Source organism: Vitis vinifera, chromosome 10 (genome assembly GCF_030704535.1).
Source record: "Vitis vinifera cultivar Pinot Noir 40024 chromosome 10, ASM3070453v1".
In the NCBI taxonomy this organism is placed as follows: domain Eukaryota; kingdom Viridiplantae; phylum Streptophyta; class Magnoliopsida; order Vitales; family Vitaceae; genus Vitis; species Vitis vinifera.
This window is the reverse complement of record NC_081814.1, coordinates 15,201,275-15,222,185: the sequence shown is the minus strand read 5'-3', so window position 1 is coordinate 15,222,185 and position 20,911 is coordinate 15,201,275. Positions and strand designations below refer to the sequence as shown.

Here is a 20,911-nt window from a genome sequence, read left to right as displayed (position 1 = left end):
CTTTGTGGAGCCTAGTTTTGTTTGATCCGGTTTGACGATCCGACCCAAATAATATTGCATGACTTTTTAATGGGAGATTTACTGAGGCCTATTGGGCCCATTTAGCCCATTGTGAAACCACCTTTTGTAATTAGGGTTTTTTAGTGTGGTGTGGTTGCCATGTTATATATAGAGAGAAAATATTGTAGCCGCTGTGGTTGTACTATGTATTCTTCCTTGATAATAGTGATATCCCTGCAACTCCGTGGACGTAGGCAAATTGCCAAACCACGTAAATACTGTCTTGTGCGTGTGATTGTTTTTCTTTGGCGTGTGTTTTTCTCTATTTTTGTTTCTCACACGTTGGAATTCGGTTTAATTCCCTACAGAATTTAGTGGGATGAATATATTTAAGATGCAATTTAATAAGATTAAAAGATCAACCTTTTAAATCTCGAACGCTAATGAAGAATTATTTATCATAATTATGCGTATTTTTTTTTAAATTCTATAAAAAAAATTGTTGTGAATCTATTTTAATAAAATATAATATTTTTTCAAAATTGTCATTTAAAAATATAAGTTTATTATACATTTATAATTATGGTCATACTAAAATATTATTTTTTTAAAAAATGATTATATATGAGATAGGATAAGAATAAGATATATAACAAAAATTATCAAAAAATTGTTTTTTTGAAAAGGTGGATTTCTATGTAAAAATTATTATTTTTTTTAAAGAAATATCTTTTACCATAGTGATGTTTACATGAAATAGATAATATCAAAGTATAAAGTATAAAATAAGAGTAAGGAAGAAATATAATTAAACTTTCATATTAAAATTATTTTAATTAAATTATGACGATTTTTTAAAAAGAGAAATATTATTTCAATTAATTTTTAGGTCTTTCAAAAAGATAAATATTATTTAAATTAATTAAATAAAATAATAAGAAGACCTAAATCAATGAAATGATAAGGATATTTAAGGGAAAAAAAGAGAGTATACAAACACTTTATATATAGTATAAACATAGAAGAATAGATTTTGAACGCGAAAAGAGGCCAGAGCGGCCCGACCCTGAGAGACCCTGGGCCGAAAGCCCTAGTTCCAGCGAATTGGGCTAAGGCCTGTCCGCTTCCAATGGGGAGTGAGGCGTAATGTGCGAGAGGGAAAAGCAGAGGGTAGGGGGAGCGTTCCCAAGTTGTTCAGGGGGCAGAGGCCATGGAGCACTGCTGATGAACAAACACTCTGTTGATGCCCTTTTCGCCGCTCTTTCTCAAACTCCGAGTCTCAGACCCTCAAATGCTTCTTCTTCAACAACAGAGGCTAGTCATCTCCTCTTCACGCACCATCCTCATGGCCTCCAAACACCTCCTCAAACCCACTCCTTCCACGCTGCCTCTCAAGTTAAACCTTTCCTCGCCCGGCATCATCTCCGCCTTTCCTTTAAAACCCAACTCCAGAATCCTCCCAATCTCCCTCAAAACCTTCGCCTTACCTTATACTTCCCATTCCAATGTCCCCGGACCAGGTCTTCCTTCTCTTCTCATATATATGTGTGTGTGAACGCGCGCCTTGTTTTGTTTTTTGGAATTGCTTATTGAACACTATTTTATTTTTTGGTTTTCTTTGGTTCTTGAAGTTTATTCGGAGAACCCAGAAGACACCAGTAATTCGTCCGCCCGACTCAACGTTTTAAAGAAGAAACTGGAGGTGATAGGCTTTGACACACAAATGCTTAAAACTGGGCAGTACAGTCACTTGACGTGTCCCACGGTATATGTTTCTAAGTTCTATTTATTTTTTGCTGCTATGTTTGTTGTTGGATGAGGGTTATAGATAAAATGAATTGGAACACCCAAAAGTGGGTTTATGGATTTCCATGTGTACAGTGAACACCATCTTCATGCTACCAAACAACAATCAGGTGATGACTTCAATCTAACATATAGGTTTACAAATTCTTGCTTTGATTTACTGGATTATTCTCTAATTGAATTATATCAGGTAAACAGGGTAAATAAGAACAAACCTGGAGTCATCTATTTACCAATTGAAACATAGGTGGATAATTTTATATGGTATTAGAATTTTCATGGTTTATCTTCAAAACTGACTTAATTATTAAACAGGCTATAAAGTCTTTTTATGGTCCTTTTCCTAGGGAAAACTACTGTATGACTTAAGGCCCTCGATTCATCTGGCTCAATAAGAAAAGGATGACACAATTAGTTTAAAAACAGACTGCCACTATCTAAAGGTACAAATTTTTTGAGTGATAGACGTGTGGTAGAGAAAGTGCTTCAGAGAGGCAATTGACGCTAATAAATGGTGGTCTTGCATCAATGCATGGAAATGTTGACCATGTTTGATGAAAGATGGAAAACTAAAAAAATAAATTATTGAAGTTAAAAGATTGTTGTGGAGTTGGAGAATAGGGGATGAATAGTTGTCTTGATGAGGATGAATATTCAAGATATATATCAAGAAAGGGAATTAGTATTAGTTGTAATTAAAGTAGGATTAATATTACTTGGAGTTAAATTATGATTAATATTTGTTGGAGTCTAATTAGGATTAGCTAGTTGAGTTATAATATAATTAGAATTTGAGTCATGATAGGTTATTAGAGTCCTAGTAGACTTTGGATGTTATAATTAGAATTAGAATCATAATAGGTTATTAAAGTCCTAGTAGACTTTGGATTTCTTAGAGAAGCCTATAAATAGGTTAATCAATGTAAATCAAAGGAATGAATTTGATGAATAATATTATACTTTCTTTTATTGCAAGGTTGCAACCCTCAATGGTGAGACTCCATTGATTTTTCTTCTAGGTGAGACTCCTAGAAGGCCTTAGTGAGACTCTAAGGTTTTTCATCTTTTCTTCATTATTTCTTCTTTCTCTCTATTTCTTATCTTATAATTTTCTCTACCATAAAGATTATTCCTTGTTCCTCTCCTTACACCCTAAAAATAAAACCCTAGCCCACCTACCCTTGAGTGTAGGCAACCATCCTAGGGTTGTCCTACATCATGTCTCCTTTATTGCTTTGTCTTAAGGGGCGGCAGTTTGGGATTCATACTGAAAGGAGAAGAGATAGAAAAAAGGAGGGATCCAATTTCAAACGACGATTAGTGAGTAGCCCTTGAGTCCTGGCTAAAGTGGTCAGGGTTTGGGTTGGGGTTGTAGGAGGTTCCCAAGTTTGCGGTCCATTGCAAAAAAAAGGTTTACCCATGAAAATGATTAGTGAGCAGATAGATTACCTATATTAATAAAAATGATCAAACATCTAAAGAATACTTCTTACAAAAACCTTTTGTATGTTGGGGGGATTCCATTTAGTACAAATTGGATACATGTGACTTCATTTGTCCTTTAGCTTCTTATTTGCAAATTCATTTTTGTTGAGCTTTTTTTTTTTTTAAAATATATGTTTTTAATTTTTTAATTCATTTATTTATTTATTTTTATTTTCAATGTAAAATATGTATTTACATGTTGTTCTTGGCACCTTAGTGTAAAGGTGGTGATTCAATGGAGAAAAGCTTATCTCTTTTCATCACTTTAGATGGGTATGTTACATTTTTTTAAATTTAAATGTTCTTTTGTTTTTCAATAGTTCTCCACTCATATCTAATTACAAACATTTTTGAGTACCATAGGGATCATGCTGTATGGATGTGTCATCGAGGAAAATGTGGGTCGAGAGGTAACATACGGGTAAGATACTTCTGTCACACAAGTTTGATATATAATTAATTTTTACTATAAAATTTTGGATTCATTATTGGTTGTGAGATCCCCTTGCCTAATGTTTTCCATTTGGTTGCAGGCCTTTGTAAATGACAGCTCATCATATGGAAGGTTGAACCAAATTACCAAAATTAAGCCCAAAAGAGAAATCACAGAAGAAAGTTTGGGTTTAAAACCACTTTGTAGTGAGGTTTGTCTTTTCACTTGTCTTATTGCCAATGAACTTGATTGGGTGGTTTAACCAGTTTGGTCTTTTAAGAGTGTTTTTATCACATAACATTTCTATTAATAGGTATTTTTTTTTTCCTTATGTGGAATTTAACTTGGAACATTCTCCATCCCACTCGAATCCTTTCTATGTGAGCCTAGCCTCAAAGGCTTATCATGCACTACTTTTTTTCATGAATAGGATTTATATGGTACCCCTGTTCTCTATTATCTATCAAAAAAAATAAAAAATAAAAATTGTACCCTTGTTCTCTACATTTCGTCATTTGCTCAATTGTGAACATGTCATGGAAGTTAGGAGATTAGGCTCATCCATAGGACAATTGGAAGTTTGATGATGATGATTGGGTATTTGATCCCTCATCGCTCAAAAACAAATTGGTCCTTTGTTTTCTTGATATAATTCAATTTTGAGAAACCATTGGTGAGAAGGAATTGATGCAAGCAATGCCTTCAATGCCCAGGTTTTTATCAATCAATCTATCCACAGAATTCCAGCCAAAATGGGAAGGGAGTTCTCCTGGACCTCTAACTTTGACCACAATCCTTCTTCATAACCCCCCAATTTGTGGAACTTTCTTCTACAAGACTTCCCTTTCAACAAAAGACTTAATAGATAAGCCCTTATAATCTGGAATGTTCTATGATTATGAAAGCTGAAAGTTTTCATCTGCAAACTCAAATAAAATATGCATACCATGGCCTCTTGTAGTTTTAGAAAACCAAACTTCACCTAACACCATCCTCACATTTTTCTCTCAATGGCACAAAGTTTTTTCTATGCTTCTCTTTCCTAAATCCTTTTTTATTTGTTTTTATTTATTATATTTCTGTAAATTTTTTAGTTGTTTCTATCTAGAAAGCTAATACTCCCCCTTAAAGGTCTTTCTTACTATTATTTCAAGTTTGAGTACTAGTCTTTATTTTATTTTATTTTTATTTTTTACTATGATGGTCTTGTTTAGCAATATTTATAGTAAATTTATTTTGTTTGCCTTATGCAAAATAGTTAATATTTCCTAATTGGCCTTGTTTCAGCTAGTTGCATATTTTGGAGAGCGAATGATATCGGAAAAAACATTGGCAAGAAATTCTGTCATGCAAAAGTCATATGGCGATCAGGTGCATATTGGCACTCAGTTCAAGAAAAATACTGTCACCTTCATTTATCTTTAATGATTAATTATGGGGTTTGAGTCACCCTAATTGTATATATGAATTCTCTTTTTCAATGACATTGATCAGGATGAATTGACTTTAAGGGTTTTCTGGTCTCACCTTTTCTGTAAAAGGTGTTTAATGATGAAAACACTATATAATAGAGCTCATTTATGATATCTTTTATGCCAAAAGTTAATCCTATGACCAATGAGCTACTTTGTTTTTGATGAATTTTTTCTAGGTGTATAGAGGCACATTAAAGAGTGCCTAACAAAAATGGGGTTCCACCCATGTGTACAAGGAAAATATAGAGAGTACCACAAAAAGAATAGAAAATGCAAACAAGGAATGCAAACTAACCCAAGCTTTGATGGTCTAAAAAGTCCAATAAAGGAAGACTTGTCGATCCCCATGGGGGCCTTAGTCCACTCCAAAAGGGACTTTTTGAAGATCTCCTTCAAGCTCTAATCTGTGAGCTCCTCCTCTTTAAAAACTTGGCCATTCTTCTATTCTCTCAAATACAACAGAGCAAGGAGAGAGGGGCCATTTTCCTTACCTCCCTCTTCCTTTTTGTTTGGTTTTTGAGTTTTGATGTCCAGGAAAAGGTTTAGTATGGATTCGTGAATCAAGGGATTGAGATAAGGCAACTGGTTTGTTTTTTCTATAGGCAATATACCTAAAAATATGACAAATGTTTGGTCCTTAGCATTGTACTAATTGGATTTGGATTAGCAAATTCTGGTGAGGCTGATATAAAGGTCAGGAGTGTTAGCTATGATCTCTTTTCATAAGTTCTAATGGTGCAAAGTGAATCTAAATGGCTCTAAAGTTTTCCTCAGTTATTGTGTTGCAAAAGAGGGACAAGATGAATGGTTTTCTGCCTCATTTTGGACTGAGTGGCTCCTGTTCTTCTCAATCAGGGTAACTAAGAAAAGAGGGATCATAATGCTACAAGGCAACATAACAAACATTAGTTTCCTTCCAGTGATTAACATTTTATTCTTGTTGCTTTTGTCTAAATGTGACCATTATTGATATGTCTGATGGTTTCTGATTTTCTTGACAGTTTATTATTGCATTTACTTATCGAAGAAATGGGGTGCTTGTGAGTTGCAAATATCGGGATGTTAACAAGAATTTTTGGCAGGTATTTTTGTATTAGTTTGGATATCTACTTCAAGTAACTGACAAACAGTGGTTAATAAAATGGAATGATATCTAATTTAGCTGCATTTTAAACCTGTGGAAGGGACCTCCATTGCCTGAATCTCATCTGCATCATATTGTCAAATCTTATCTGCCAAATTGAAGAAGTTGGTTTTGGTTTCTTGTCATTTTTTAGTATTTCCCTTTTTCCTTTATCCTTGATGAGGTCTCCTTGTTGCATTTCTTCTTTTCATTAGTCTTCATCTCTTACCACCTAAAAAACAAAAAACTGTAGGGGATTTCATTCCTGATATTTGGGGAAATGGCCTTTCCTATTTGTTAATAACTTTAGTTCTTTAGTTGCATAATTCCTCTAATGCTATTATCATAACATTTCTTTCTGCTTTGAGGGACAAATTTTGATGTTATTCCAATTTTGATCTCTTCATTTTTTGCTATTGGTCTGCAGGAAAAGGACACTGAAAAAATATTCTATGGTGTGGATGATATAAAGGAAGCAAGTGATATAATCATTGTAAATAATGTTCTCTCCACTTGCTGTGGGCAGTTATTTGAAAAATATTTCACCTGATTATTTTAATGTTTGATTTAGGTTGAGGGTGAAATAGACAAACTTTCAATGGAAGAAGCTGGATTCTACAATTGTGTGAGTGTCCCTGATGGAGCGCCTCCATCAGTTTCTACAAAAGTGTTTGAATCTGCGGAAAAGGTTTGTGTGTTTGTCTTTGGGTTGATTTTTTTAATATGTTGATGTATCCCTTCACCCAATGTTGATAATTGATTTTTTTGGCGAAATGTCTCTGACATAATCTGATTTTTTAATCCCTGCCTATATACAACAAACTTTTTCATGAAATATCCCTTCTTGTTGAGTTAGAAAGCAAACTCACTCCTATCCAAAGAATTCTTACAAATCTTTAATCCTTGTGGCCTGAAGAGAAGAGAAGAATAGGAACAGACTTTGTCCACTAGTTCTTCAGTGGAGCTCTGTATTGTAAAATTTTTTTGACATTGCTCTCAATCAAAATTGTCCATCAGATGGTTTGTAATGTTCAATGCCAGAGGACTCTTCTAATGGATCCTTACTAGAAAGAAGGTGACACTCCGAATCAAGGAGTATCGGCTTATTGGTTTCCCAATGGGTCTTTTATTCTTTACTTTTTATTTTATTTTTTTATGTAAGATTATTGACAAATATATAACATGATATGAAATGTGATAAAAATAAGATATATGATACATGATCTAATATGGTATGTGATACCAAAAACTAGGAAGACAGTTTGCACACATTTTACTAGTTGACAGATGACAGAAATGGTGGCAGCTACAATTTAGAAACTTCAAGGCAATTTTCTTTGATAGGATCATGGGTAAGACATCAGAGATGATTTAGATAGGCATGAGACTTGTGCAAACCTAAGTTAGCATGAAAGGAGAGTAGGTCTACGCATGGTTCTTTGAAAATATGGCCCTAGTCTGTAAGTGACTTTAGAGATGACTAAAAAAGTGAAGTTCTTCTATGGTTTGTTATGGAAGTAAATATAGGTAGCAGAACAATGGTTAACACCCCCTTGGCTGCCATACCTTTTTATCCAAATCCTTGGCAAACCCCTCAGGATATCTCTAGTATGCTGGTCATAACCTTTCAGGGCTTTAAAAACAAGGGGTATACTTCGAGTGCTTTGGTGGTGTGCTCTTATAGCTGATGGGTGATTTGGCTGGAAAGAATGCCAAGATCTTTGAGGATCAAAGGGACCTATGGTAGATGCCCTTGAGGCCTAGCTCAAGTGGTAAAGGGATGGGGAGGGGTTGTGGGAGGTTCCAGGTTCAAGTCACAATGGGGACAAAAATTTACCCATTAAAAAAAGGGACCTATGGTAGATAATGCGATATATTGTTTTCTTTTTGATTAGTTGATTATCACTTCTATGATTTGAAAACTGCTTCCATGAGTAGGAAGATCAAGGAGGAAATTATTTGTCACAAGAGTCTGTGAAAAGAAAGAAAAGGGAGAATCCCTAATTTTTGTTATTAAAAACTATTAATAATACACATTGGACTTGGGTATATATATACATGCTAGTGGGACCCACAATACAATAAGGAAAAAAAAGGAAAAGTAAATAACTGAAATAACTGTACACTATCTAACACTCCCCCTCAAGCTGGAGCATATATGTTATATGCACTAAGCTTGTTACAAATGTATTTAATTCTAGAACCTCTGAGAGATTTAGTAAAAATATCTACTAGTTGATAATTTGAATTGACAAAACTAGTCGCCACACATCCTGATGCGATCTTCTCTCTAATGAAGTGACAATCAACTTCAATGTGTTTGGTCCTTTCATGGAAGACTGGATTGGGTGCAATATGTAAAGCGGCTTGGTTGTCACAGATGAGCTTCATTTGTTCATCCTTTCCAAATCTCAACTCCCGAAGAAGATGTTTCAGCCATATAAGTTCATATGTTGCCAGAGCCATAGCTTGATACTCGGCTTCAGCACTAGATCTGGCCACTACATCTTGTTTCTCACTCTTCCAGGATATTAGGTTACCTCCAATAAAAACACAATACTCGGAAGTGGAACGTCTATTCGTGGGTGAGCCAGCCCAATCTGCATTTGTGTAACCAACAACCTGGGTATGACCTCTGTTCTCGTACAACACACCTTGGCCTGGTGTGCTTTTGATATATCGAAGAATGCGGATTACAGCATCCCAATGGCTATCACATGGTGACTGTAGGAATTGACTAACAACACTTACAAGAAAAGAAATGTTTGGACGAGTAATGGTGAGGTAGTTTAGTTTACCTACAAGTCAATCTAACAGAGTCCTTTTGGTGGCATTAAGCTAAATTTTGATGGTTGTGCTTTTGGGAGCTTCAACTTGGTTGGGCATTAGGGCATTAGGGCAGTTGTTAAGGCTGAGCTGTTTTCACTCTTGGAAGATTGATTATGACATCTAATTGGGCATCTTGAGTTTCCCTATGGAAAGAGATTCCTAAGTGTTTCTTTCCTTGGAATCATGGGGAGCAGAAGCCCTTGGAAGTTTTGGTGACTGTTTTGAGGAGAATTCAGGCCCTTTTGAGGATTATCATCTCCCCTCATAGTCTAAGTAGGGAGGCTGATCTTTAGTAGTTTTTATTTTATTTTATTTTGTTCAGCGGGGTGGGGTGTTTGGTTTGGATCTCTAGTTGTTACATTTAGTGTTAAATGTTAATTTCCTGGTTCTTTCTTCTTTTTCTTTCTCTAACGTCAACTTATGTGGGAAAGGTACCCCATCCTTCTTTGATATCCCTAGCCTTTTTACGGTATTTTTCCCTTATACAAAATATTGAAAAAGAGAAAAAAGAATATCCATGTTCTCTTAGCTACTTGGTTGTCGTCAATTGATTTCAACTTGAGTCCCCTACTCTTTTTTGAGGTGCTTTTTAGGTGCCCTTTGTATACTTCCTGTTTACTTTGGGACGCTTCTTTGGAGTGCCTTGCTTTTATTATATTGCTTTTTACCCATAAAAAAAAAATGATTTCAACTCGCGTCTTGGGGTTGTTATCAAGCACTGCAATATAAACTGTACAGTATAACTACACATTTTGGGATTCACTTCTCTTTGCATGAATATATCTACAGATTGCATTATGATACTAATTCTAGGCATCCTCTATCATGCTTTCATTATTTTTTTTGGCTAATATTTTCTGTTTGTCCAGGCTCTTAGTCTTATAATTATAATGCACAGGGCTCTTAGTAGGGGTTTCTCTATTCAGATGTCAGTTTTTGCCCCTTGTGTTGCCTCATAAATGCAAAGCATTAATGCTTTTTATATACTTTTGTATAGAGAATTTGGATCTGATGCCCCTTCCATATTTTTTGTAAAGCTAGGACATAAAATATCAGTATCTATGGAACTGCAAGGAGTACCTGGAGAAGGTTGGTAAAAGGAGGTTTATGGTTTTCAGTTACAATGAATTAATGCAGAAATGATAGGTCTTTTATTTATTTTTAATATTATAGGCATCTCGCATTATACTTGCAACTGATGGGGATGCACCTGGTCTTGCCTTAGCTGAAGAACTTGCTCGCCGCCTTGGAAGAGAAAGGTTTACATGATTGTGTGCTGATATTGTTTACTTTGTTGAAAAATTTCTGATAACTCCTCATTTTTTGTGAGATGGCAGATGTTGGCGAGTAAAATGGCCTAAGAAAAATGAAGTTGAACATTTCAAAGATGCGAATGAGGTTTGATATAAATGTCTGCACACATAATAATGCAATATTTAGTTTAATGTTAAAATTTTAGCTTTATTTATAAGAAAATTTTAGGGTGTTTTGACTACATTATTTAATAATAATTTTATTTCTAGAGGTTTCCCTTTGAAATACTACATGTTTGTTATTAATAATTTGATTGAGTTCATCATGTGGTGAAAATCATCAAAGTTTCTCCATCAAATACTGAGAACGTCTTGCTGCATTTTGTAGCATATGTATCAATATGAAGTTGGTGGACTTTTCTTGTGTTTCCCCAGTGTGTCAAGTCGTCCTTCCATCATATGTATTATCTTTTGATAATTTCGCCAACTTCATCTGATACCCATTAGCTGCTTTATGTTTATTCTAAGAAAGGATAGAGAGTAAAAATGACATTAATTGAGTGGATATATAATAAATGTGACACAGTAACTGTTGTCTATGCATCATGCTGTCTGTGATGCATGTTGTGCACTTTAGCTGGCATTCATGCTTGTGATAAACATTCAATTGCCAGGTTCTAGCAAAAAATATTTGTTCTGGGAACCATTGCATTTATTTTGGTGTAGTTCTCTCTTGCAAAGATAAAAGTTGAAACACTGATTATTTGTTAAATTATGTTCTCAGGTGCTTATGTATTTAGGACCTGATGTTCTGAAAGAAGTAATTGAGAATGCTGAGATATATCCTATTCAAGGATTGTTCAACTTTAGCCATTACTTTAATGAGATTGATGGATATTATCATCACACTCTTGGTTTTGAGCTTGGTGTTTCAACTGGATGGAGGGGTCTGAATGGATTATACAATGTAAGTACAATATTTCATTTATGTCTTGATTGCTTTATAAATTTTATTTTTAACCTTCCTTTGGCTTTGTCATTACTTCTGAAGAATATATTAAATTTAAGTGTACCTTGAAGTATTGAGTGGTTTGAGAAGAATAGTCAAATGTAATGTTGGATACATCAGGGAAGGATGCTCTGAACTTAGGTCTAACAGACATTTTTGTTAAATCTTAAGTTCAATTTAGTGTTATGGTCTACTTGTATTTGAGGGGTTAGTAGTTTGAATCTTCTTAGGATCCATTTGATAAGAGGGTATAATTTTCCTTTTGAATTACAAAACTGCCTTTTGATTCTTATGTTTTATGTGTGAATTCTTCATGGAAGATGGTGGCTAAATATTATCCGAAGGTATTGAACTGCATATCTTAAGCGATAAAGGGGCCTGGAAATATTTTATTCTTAACATTGAAACCTACCTAGTAATTGAAAATCATTTATTCTTGATGTTGAAGCCCACTCAGTAACTGAACCTGAGAAGGGGTTAGTTCCATTTGCTTGTTCACTGCCTTTATCAATCATCCATTCTGTGACTGAAAGATTAGTTTAATATATCTGGATAAAAGTCAAAAATAGGAATTTTTTTTAATAAATCATTTGATGCCTGGAAGCAGAATAAAAACTAGCAACCCTCATCCCAAATTTCAAAAGGTTCTAGATTATCTGATAACAGACTTTCAACTATACCTCCTCCATGAACTGATACTGAATACTTATGAGCCAGTTGATAGCAGGGAAAAAAAATCTGCCACATGCCTTACAATGACTGATTGGCTGTCAAGAAAATCTATGCTAGTAGATTAAGCTCATGCAATAAAAGCACAATTATTCCCAAACTTATGCATCCAAAACTATATTAACGCATGCGTGTTGATGTCCCTTGTTATTTTGTAAGTGGAAGCTTTTTATAATTTAAATTTTAGTTTTGTGATCAAAGCATGCAACACTCGTTGGGTAACATGAACATGTATAAGTGACTAGTTTTAAAGGTAGAATCCACTCTTTTTGTTGAACTTTTTATTTTGATCAGGTTGTGCCAGGAGAGTTGACTGTAGTGACTGGGGTCCCCAATTCAGGCAAGAGTGAGTGGATTGATGCTCTCTTATGTAATATTAATAGAAGTGTTGGTTGGAGTTTTGCACTTTGCTCTATGGAGAACAAGGTAGTTTATGATTAACTTAAATTTATCTTGTTTCTGTTTGAACTATTTGTTTTAATCTTAGATATTTGCTGTGAAATGTGGGCATTTATATTAGAGATGAGTTTTGGAAATCAAATGATATTATCTTAAATTGAATATATAAACATATCTTCACATAAATGTATCACTATGTTTGTTCTTATATTTGTGTTTGGTAGCCTTTTTAGATAATGTATTTTCTCTTCATGGGATTTATATAGAATCAGCAAGTATACCTGTTAAACAAGCTGCTCAACCTATTGGCATTTGGAAGAGATGCAGTCGTCATAGGATTATAGATGCAGAGGTTCTTGCTTAATCTTAGCAAACAAAGGTTGTATCCTTTTAGACACTAGCAACTTCTGTGTCAAAGGTGATTCGGTGATTCCTCTCTCTTTGGTTTCCTAGAGTAATGGAAGTCAATGATTGACTTTTCCAAAGGAGTGGGATTCTTTTGTTTGGAAGTTGAAGTTTGCATACCAAGTAGTGGATGATAAGACTAGAAAGAGATGCTTCTTTGTCTGAGGAGTTTGTCAGGGTTTCTTCACCCTCAAGTTTAATGCTTCTGCATGGGATGTCTTTTTTCACTTGGTTTAGTTTTTATTATTATTTTTTTATTTTATTGTTTCTGTATTTATGTTTTTTTTTTTAATTTTAATTTTATTTTCCTTGACTTTATCCTTAGTTCATTTTTCCTTCCTTTTTTTTTCCCCCTGAATAAATTGTTTCAGTTACATGTTTTAAAAATGGATTCTTGTTCTCCTTGAATAGTCTTTCTTGTGCTCCCTCATCCTTATCAATGACATGTTGAGAGAACATGCGCGTTCAAGCATGTTTGAAGAATGTTCAATGTACTCTTTACTTATTTTTAAGGTCTTTGTTATGGTTATGTCTAGGATTGAGAGTGTTCAACATTGACTTCCCGCACTCCAGATTTGGGGGTAGGGAACAGAGATCACTTGATTGGTTGGAATTAGGTCACAAACTAAAGTGTGAAGGAGCTATGTGGTTTTGGATGGTGCTATGACACTGAGGAATATAACTCTTATATGTAAGTGATTATGGAGATTCTCTAAGATGAGTGAATCATTGTGGCACAAGGTTATCCAAATCATAAATGGTCTACAACCCCATAAATGAGACAAAATTGTTTTGATTAGGTGGTTGAATGGATGTCCTTGTAAAGTTCTTCCCTAGAGTTATCATGATTTCTCTTATTTTAGTTACTTTTCAGTTGGGGATGGTTCAAAATTTGTTTATGGGAAGATCTATGATGGGGGATCAGTCTCTTTTTATCCAATATCCTAGCATATATATTGTTTCCAGTGGTAGAGACTAGAGATTTCTTATTTCCTTGTTTCATGACCCCTCTATTACAACTCTGTTCTGGAAATCAGAACCTGAAATCGACAACATCTCTTTGCTTCTGATATCTATGTTTCCTGTTTATTTGTCATGCTGTTTCCTTAATTTATTTTTGATAGGTAAAACAAGGAGTATTTATTAAAGGGAAATGCCTAAACAATGTCCTAAAGTATATTGGAAGTATACATTGGCTGCCAAAAGGCTTAGTCAAGTGGGGGAGGGAGAAAACAAAAAAATCACCTGCCCTCATTTAGAACTTAGCCAATCAATGAAGCTAATAAGAGAATTAGGGTTTATATCTACAAACACCCTAGTCCAAGACCATAAATTACCAACAAAAGAGTTTTCATCCTTTGGACCGATAACTCGGCATTATCAAAAGCAAGCATGTTCCTTTCTTTCCAAATGGTCCAAAAGATGCATAAGGGGGCAGCCTCCCAAGGCTTTTTGTGACCTTTACCCAAAAAAGACCCATGCCACCGAAGGAGCATCTCCTTAACTGAAGAGGGGAGAGCCCAAGACACCCCAAAGAGAGTAAACAACAGTTGCCAAAGATTCCTTGTCTTTGTACAATGGAGAAGAATGTGATCAACGGTTTCTTATTCAGAGTGGCAAAGAAAGCATCTATTTGTCTAAGAAAACCCCCTCCTCTGGACAAGATTCAAAGTTAAGGCTTCCCCCCAAGTCGCCTCCCAAGCAAAAAAAGCCACCTTGGGTGGCACACAAGAGCTCCAAATGATGCTTGTGCAGTCTGGGGACTTTGGACCATTGGCGGATTTTGTTGGAAAGGATTTGTCAAAAGCTTAGTAGATTAGTGGAGATCTTCAACGTATTTGTGGAAGCCATCCACTACCTCAGGTCCTTCTGGTTTTCTGCTTCTAAGGAATTTCTGGGTGCTTCCTTGGTTATGATGGATTGGGAAAGACTTATAGCTATATCAGGGGAGTGATGGGTACCTGCATAGAGTGGTAAGCCCTTCCTCTTGATTGCCCTAATTTGGTAGCGTTCCTTGGTAACCAGGGGCATTGGGGGATTGTTGGTGTATTTAGAAACCATTGTGACACTGTGGTGTGAGGTGTTCTTCAAGCTAGTGGCTCTCATGTTAGCCAAAAGGTAGAGATCGTAACCTTGTGATTGAATGAGGTGAGGTCATTAAGAGTTAACATTCTTAACGCTCTTGTAGTGGAAGGAGTCTCAACAATTTTTAGATTGTCCAACCAAGTTGTGGAGTAGTTGGGCAAGTGACAAGCAATTGATGCTAGGGGCCTTTCTCGAGGATTGCTTAACTTCTAGAGATAATTTACTTGTTGATCTTGTTGTGAGCCTGTGACCTTGCTATATATTTGTTGTTTTCCTGTTCTCCTGTACGCTCCTAATGACTTTTGGGTCCTCATAATTCTAGTACCAAATATCTTTTTTTTTTTTCATTGATTTTATAAATTATTTTCTGTCTATTATAGCATGGAAGAAGTATACATTAACACTCAATTAAAGTATCCAGTTAATCAATGCCAAACAATAGGGCTTTTAGAATATTCTTAATGAGTCTGCATAGGTATCCAGTTGATCAATGCCACTGTGTAGAACTGATCTGACTTTTCCTTCCTAATTGTTAGTTGGATTAATATAGTAGTTATTCATGGACGGTTCTGACATGCATGAACTATTTGATGAATTGATTGAGATATCTTTCAACACAGTGTCGTTCATGCATGCAACTTTCTACCAACATTCATGCTTATTCCTGTCCAATTTGGTTTTTAGGTTCGGGAGCATGCCAGGAAACTTTTGGAAAAACACATAAAGAAGCCTTTCTTTAAAGCAGGGTAAGTTCAAGTCAATATCATTCATTATTGCTCACCATAGCATTTTGGACCTATTTGTTATCCCGTGTTCAACTACTTACAGCATATTCACTTATGACAGTTGGAGTTTCATAACTATGTCCAAACTTTAATGTGGTAGGAAATGTTTAACTCTGGTCAACAGGCTGGTGGAGAGTAGTGATTCATTGGATTATAGCTCAGCATTATTTTTAGTCCCTTATTGGTCATGCTCGTGTTTAGTTTGACTGTTGATTGAGTTTTGAGGAGGTGGATATTTCCTTCTTGGTTTGGAACATGTGTCTCAAGGGGGAGGATTTTATGAAAAAAAGAAAGGAAAATCAGGGGATTGGTGGGGGGATTTTTTGCATGGAGGTTTCATAGTTATGTGTTAACTGGTCAATTGGACAAGTCTAAAGGGGAATTAAGACAATGGAGGAGAAGAGTTTGGAAATGTTGGGTGAGGAAATTAATGATTGTTGAAGATAGCTAGGTTTAACCAGACAAACAAGGAGGGCTTATCCTTAGAATGAAGGGTAAGATGTGAAACAAGAGGGATTTCAAGAGGTGAGCTGACATGAAAATTATTTTCTATGGGAATAAATTGAGCAAGTTGTGGTTGAAGAGAAATAGGAATGCCATAGTTTTCTGGGATATGTTAACTGTCTATTGTTGAAGGGTAAGATGTGAAAGAAGAGGGATTTCAAGAGGTGAGCTGATATGAAAATGATTTTCTATGGGAATAAATCGAGCTAGTTGTGGTTGAAGAGAAATAGGAATGCTATAGTTTTCTGGGATATATTAACTGTCTATTGTTGAAGCAACCATCACAGAATATGATCATTAATGGGGATCCTTCTCTTGAGGGAAGATGGTGTTGTTTTATGAGAACCATCCTCTAGAAAGATGAAGAGGAATAGGAATACCATAATTTCTGTGATGTAATAAATGCTTATAGCTGTAGCCATCATCACAGGAAAGTGGTCCTTAATGGGATCCTTCTCTCCAGGGAAGATATGATAACCATCCTCTATAATGATTGGAGTTGTATTTCATGATTGCAATAAGAGTGGTGATTCAAACAGGGAATGCTTTGAGGATAAATCATGTAGTGAGGAGAGTCTTGCTTCATCTTAAAATATTTTTTTAGAGGGAAGACAGATACTTAATGCTGTGTTGATATGATAATCAATGCCTTGGATCAGGAGCAGGACTTTGGGATTTATTTTGAAGTTCAAAAGCATTATGCTTAGATGCACTGGGATTTCCTTGTAAATGTTGTAGCATATGGGCTTTGGTGAGAAATGGAGGAGGTGGATTTAATTCTTATTTTTTCATTGCTTGAGTATTCAGTTCTGATCAATGGTTGGCTGGCATGTTTTTCAGTTGCTTCTTGGGATTGAGACAGGGTGATTGTCTATCACCTTTCCTTTTCATCTTAGTCATGGAAGTAGTTTGGGGCCTCTGATCTTCTCTGTGCAGATTATGTCATTGCACTTTGTGGTTGAGGTGACCTAATTGAGATTTCTTAGGTGTGTTCAGTTGCGTGGCAAAATTGTGTCAATTCCAATGATGTGGAAAAGGTGTTTAATTTGGCTCCTAATTAGAGATGCAGGAGTGGTTCCTTCCCTTCTTCCTACACGAATTTAACTTTGGAGATTATTTTTTTAATATAAAACCTTGTGGGCAAATTTCAGAGGAGGGTTTGGTTTAGAGTAGGTAGTTAGGAGGCGTAAAAGGGGATAGGTGGGTGTTTGAGACAAATATTCATCAAATTGAGGGCATTTTAACCTTCTAGAGAGCACCCCATGGGGGTTGCCTATGTAACGCAAGCTGCTGTTTACAATTTGATGTTTAGTTGCTGCTAGGTTGAAGAAGCTTCAAAGGAATGGGAGAGGTCTATCCTGGGTGTTGGTGGGGTTTTTGCGTTTGGACAAGAAGATTCATTTGGCAAGGTTGTTGATTATTTGTTCTAACAAGATTATTAGGGGGCTTGGTTATAAGGAGCCTTGGGCCTCTCAACAATACACCTATTCAAAAAAAAAAAAAAAAAAAAACACACTAGTGAAAGAATTCTAAGCCTCCCTTTGCATCTTTGTTCAAAAAACTAGGGGAAGCATGTGGCTGTTTTGTGGCCATTGACAAGGATATGGCGGAACACGGGAATTTGTAGTGGGCCAGGGTTCTCATTAGAGTCAGAGGGTGGAATCTCCCTAGTTCTCTGCAGGTGGTGGTTGATTCCACTTGTATCGCGATCTAGCTGTGGTGGGAGACTCCTCCATGGAAGAGTAAGGTGTAACCCTTGCGGCGTTGCAGAGGAAGGGGGGGGGAGGTATGAGGGTGAGGTTGGGTCATGCGTCCCTTTAGAGAGTGGTTGGAGATCTCTTTGAGAAAGGGGTTGGCTAGGTGGTGTTGGATGATCCCTTGATCCCTATAAAAGGGAGAGAGGGCACTGTTCCTGATGTGATGGGAGCAATTGTAGGTGCAGAGGCCAGCCTGTTCCTTTCTGGTGATGGGCAAGAGATTAGTGGAGCGGGTACATTGGTGTTGGGCCATGCTATTGGATCCCAGGCCTTATTGGGCTCAGAGAAGGGAGTTTGCCTTAAAAGGCCTCCCTTAGGTAAAGCCCATTTGGAAGTGGGTTGGGCTTGCCTTTTAAGGAGAGGGGAGAAGCTTCTTGGGGTCTCTGTTTCTGGGTCCACTTCTCACTCTCCTCTCATAGAAGATCTCCACGATCAATGCCTTAGCAGTCCGTTGACTGCAATGGGGTTTTTTAAAGGTCTCAATCCTTGCGTGTCAAACCTGACGGTTTTGGAGGTGGCCTTGAAGCCCTTAGTAGATGATGCCTTTCTAGAAAAAGCTCTCAAGTTCCAAGGTACGTTCTCTTCGTCCCTTTCTTCCTGGGGGGAAGGGACCACTTCTTCTTCTACTCCTTTTTGGGTGTCAGCTTTTGTTGATCTGGGTGGGGACTGCAAAGGGACTGTGGATCTTGTGAAGGTTTGGGGAGGATCCCCTGAGCGAGAAGGGGGTGTGCTGGAGATAGGGGTTGAAGTTGTGAAGGGGTCTCTATCTATGGTTTTGCATGATGGTTCAAAGGTTGTTTTCCCTCAGAATGCTTCCCTTGGAGAGTATCTGCTTTTTGATAAGGAGCTCTCCAAGTTCAAAGAGTTTAGCAAATTTTTGGGAATGTCGGTTGAGGGGTGCAAAGAAGAAATTTGTTGCTGAGGAAGTTAAGGAAGAAGGCTTGTGGCGGGATCCCTTGCAAAGGGAGGAAGAAGAAATTGGTGTTTGTTTCATGATTCGAAAGGGGGCTTAGGAGAATGGATTGTACGGTTAGTTATGGAGATCCTATGACTGCCTCTAGAAGGAGTGGTAGGAACAATTGGGAAGTGATTCCAATTGACTGATGAAGATCAAAATCCTCTTTTGGAATGTTAGAGGGGTCAATGACCGGGATAAAAGGAAGTTGATTAAGTTGGTGGTTAGATCCCAGAAGGCAGATTTGGTTTATTTTCTTGAGACAAAGGTGCAGGAGACGTTGTTAAAGGTGGTGAAAAGTTTAGGTGTGGGAAGTTTTTTGGACTGGGGTGCAGTTGATGCTAGGGGAGCATCAGGAGGCATTTTGATTTTTTGGGACAATAGAGTTTTGGATCTTTTGAAGTTGGAGTGTAGAGGGTTCACCAATTTTGGTCGTTTTTGGAATGTGGAAGATGGTTTTGTCTAGGTGTTCACTAGTGTTTATGGTCTAGTCCTCTTGAAGGAAAAAAACTGATTTTTGGGATGAATTGGGTGCAATTAAAGGTTTGTGGGATGATCCTTGATGTGTAGGAGGGGATTTCAACTCTGTTAGATTCCTAAGGGAAAGGAGGAATGAGTTCAATTTGACAGTAGAGATGAGAAGGTGTTTTGAGGTCATTGAGGGACTGAGACTGAAGGATCTACCTCTTTCTGATGGTCAATTCACGTGGTGTGGTGACTTTAATTCTCAAGTAGCTTCAAGGTTGGACCACTTTTTAGTCTTTGATGAGTGGGAGGACCATTTTTCGGGTGTCTTTCAATGTGCACTCCCTAGGATTGTTTGTGATCACTGTCCCATTATTCTGGAGGGGGGAGGGGTTCAAAAAGGCAAGACTCCTTTCCATTTTGAAAATATGTGACTTGTGATGGATGGGACCGATGGGTTCAAAGAGTTGGTAAGAAAGTGGTGGATTGGGTACTTGATTGCAGGGTTTAGCAGTCATTGCCTTGCTGAGAAGTTGAAGGCTCTTAAATAAGGATCTTAGAGTGTGGAATAAAGAAGTTTTTAGCAATGTATCCTTTAGAAAACCAGAAGCCTTTTCTCGAGGAGGTAGAGACTAGAAAGAGGGATTTGGAGGAGTACAAGAAATAAGTTTTATTTAAAGAAACTTCATGGAGACAGAAATCTAGGGAAATTTGGTTAAAAGAGGGCAACAAAAACACCAGGTTTTTTCATAAGATGACCAATGCTTGGGCGAGAAGAAATTTTTTATCCAAGGTGAGAATTAATAGGGTTACTTCGATTGATGAGGAAGAGATCAAGGCTGGGGTGCGTAGGGCTTATCAAACTTTGTTGATGGAAAATGGGGATTGGAGACCGCACTTTGGGGGTTTACGTTTTGGAGTTCTGAGGGAAGAAAGGTCTAGAAGTTTAGAGGTGCCTTCTTCAGAAGAAGTGTTTGAAGCCCTATGTAACCTCTCTGGTGATAAAGCATTAGGTCTAGACGACTTCACCATGGCGTTTTGGCATTTCTGTTAGGATTTTACCAAAGTTGAGATTATGGCTTTCTTTGGAGACTTCTTTCGCCTTGGCACGTTCTAGAGGAGTCTAAACTCTACTTTTCTAGTTCTGATTAAAAAAAAGGGGGTGCGAAAGATTTGAAGATTGATCATTTTGATTAGGAGACTGAACAAGTTGCTCGCCAAATTTTTGACAAATAGGTTGAAGTTAGCTGTGGGAGAGGTGGTTTTAGAGAACCTGCATGCCTTTTTTCAAGGTAGATAAATTCTTGCCGCTACGCTTATTTCAAGTGAGGTTGTGAATTCTAGGTTGAAGGACAATCTCCTTGGCCTCCTTCTAAAATTGGACATAAAGAAGGTGTTTGACCATGTCAATTGG

At 36.8% G+C, this 20,911-nt stretch overlaps 1 protein-coding gene across 1 annotated transcript in view; it reads left to right on the top strand.

Moving 5' to 3' along the window:
* Window positions 1–1,057: 1,057 nt before the first annotated feature.
* LOC100257655 (twinkle homolog protein, chloroplastic/mitochondrial) overlaps window positions 1,058–20,911 on the top strand; it is a 30,849-nt gene continuing 10,995 nt past the window's right edge. The window contains exons 1-15 of the mRNA XM_002268816.5: window positions 1,058–1,520; window positions 1,632–1,765; window positions 3,509–3,564; window positions 3,655–3,712; window positions 3,825–3,935; window positions 5,012–5,095; window positions 6,201–6,281; window positions 6,750–6,815; window positions 6,894–7,010; window positions 10,193–10,240; window positions 10,325–10,410; window positions 10,489–10,549; window positions 11,189–11,371; window positions 12,437–12,568; window positions 15,716–15,777. Coding sequence (XP_002268852.1) covers window positions 1,244–1,520; window positions 1,632–1,765; window positions 3,509–3,564; window positions 3,655–3,712; window positions 3,825–3,935; window positions 5,012–5,095; window positions 6,201–6,281; window positions 6,750–6,815; window positions 6,894–7,010; window positions 10,193–10,240; window positions 10,325–10,410; window positions 10,489–10,549; window positions 11,189–11,371; window positions 12,437–12,568; window positions 15,716–15,777 — 1,556 coding nt within the window. The 5' untranslated portion in view covers window positions 1,058–1,243. The remainder of the gene's footprint in view (window positions 1,521–1,631; window positions 1,766–3,508; window positions 3,565–3,654; window positions 3,713–3,824; window positions 3,936–5,011; window positions 5,096–6,200; window positions 6,282–6,749; window positions 6,816–6,893; window positions 7,011–10,192; window positions 10,241–10,324; window positions 10,411–10,488; window positions 10,550–11,188; window positions 11,372–12,436; window positions 12,569–15,715; window positions 15,778–20,911) is intronic.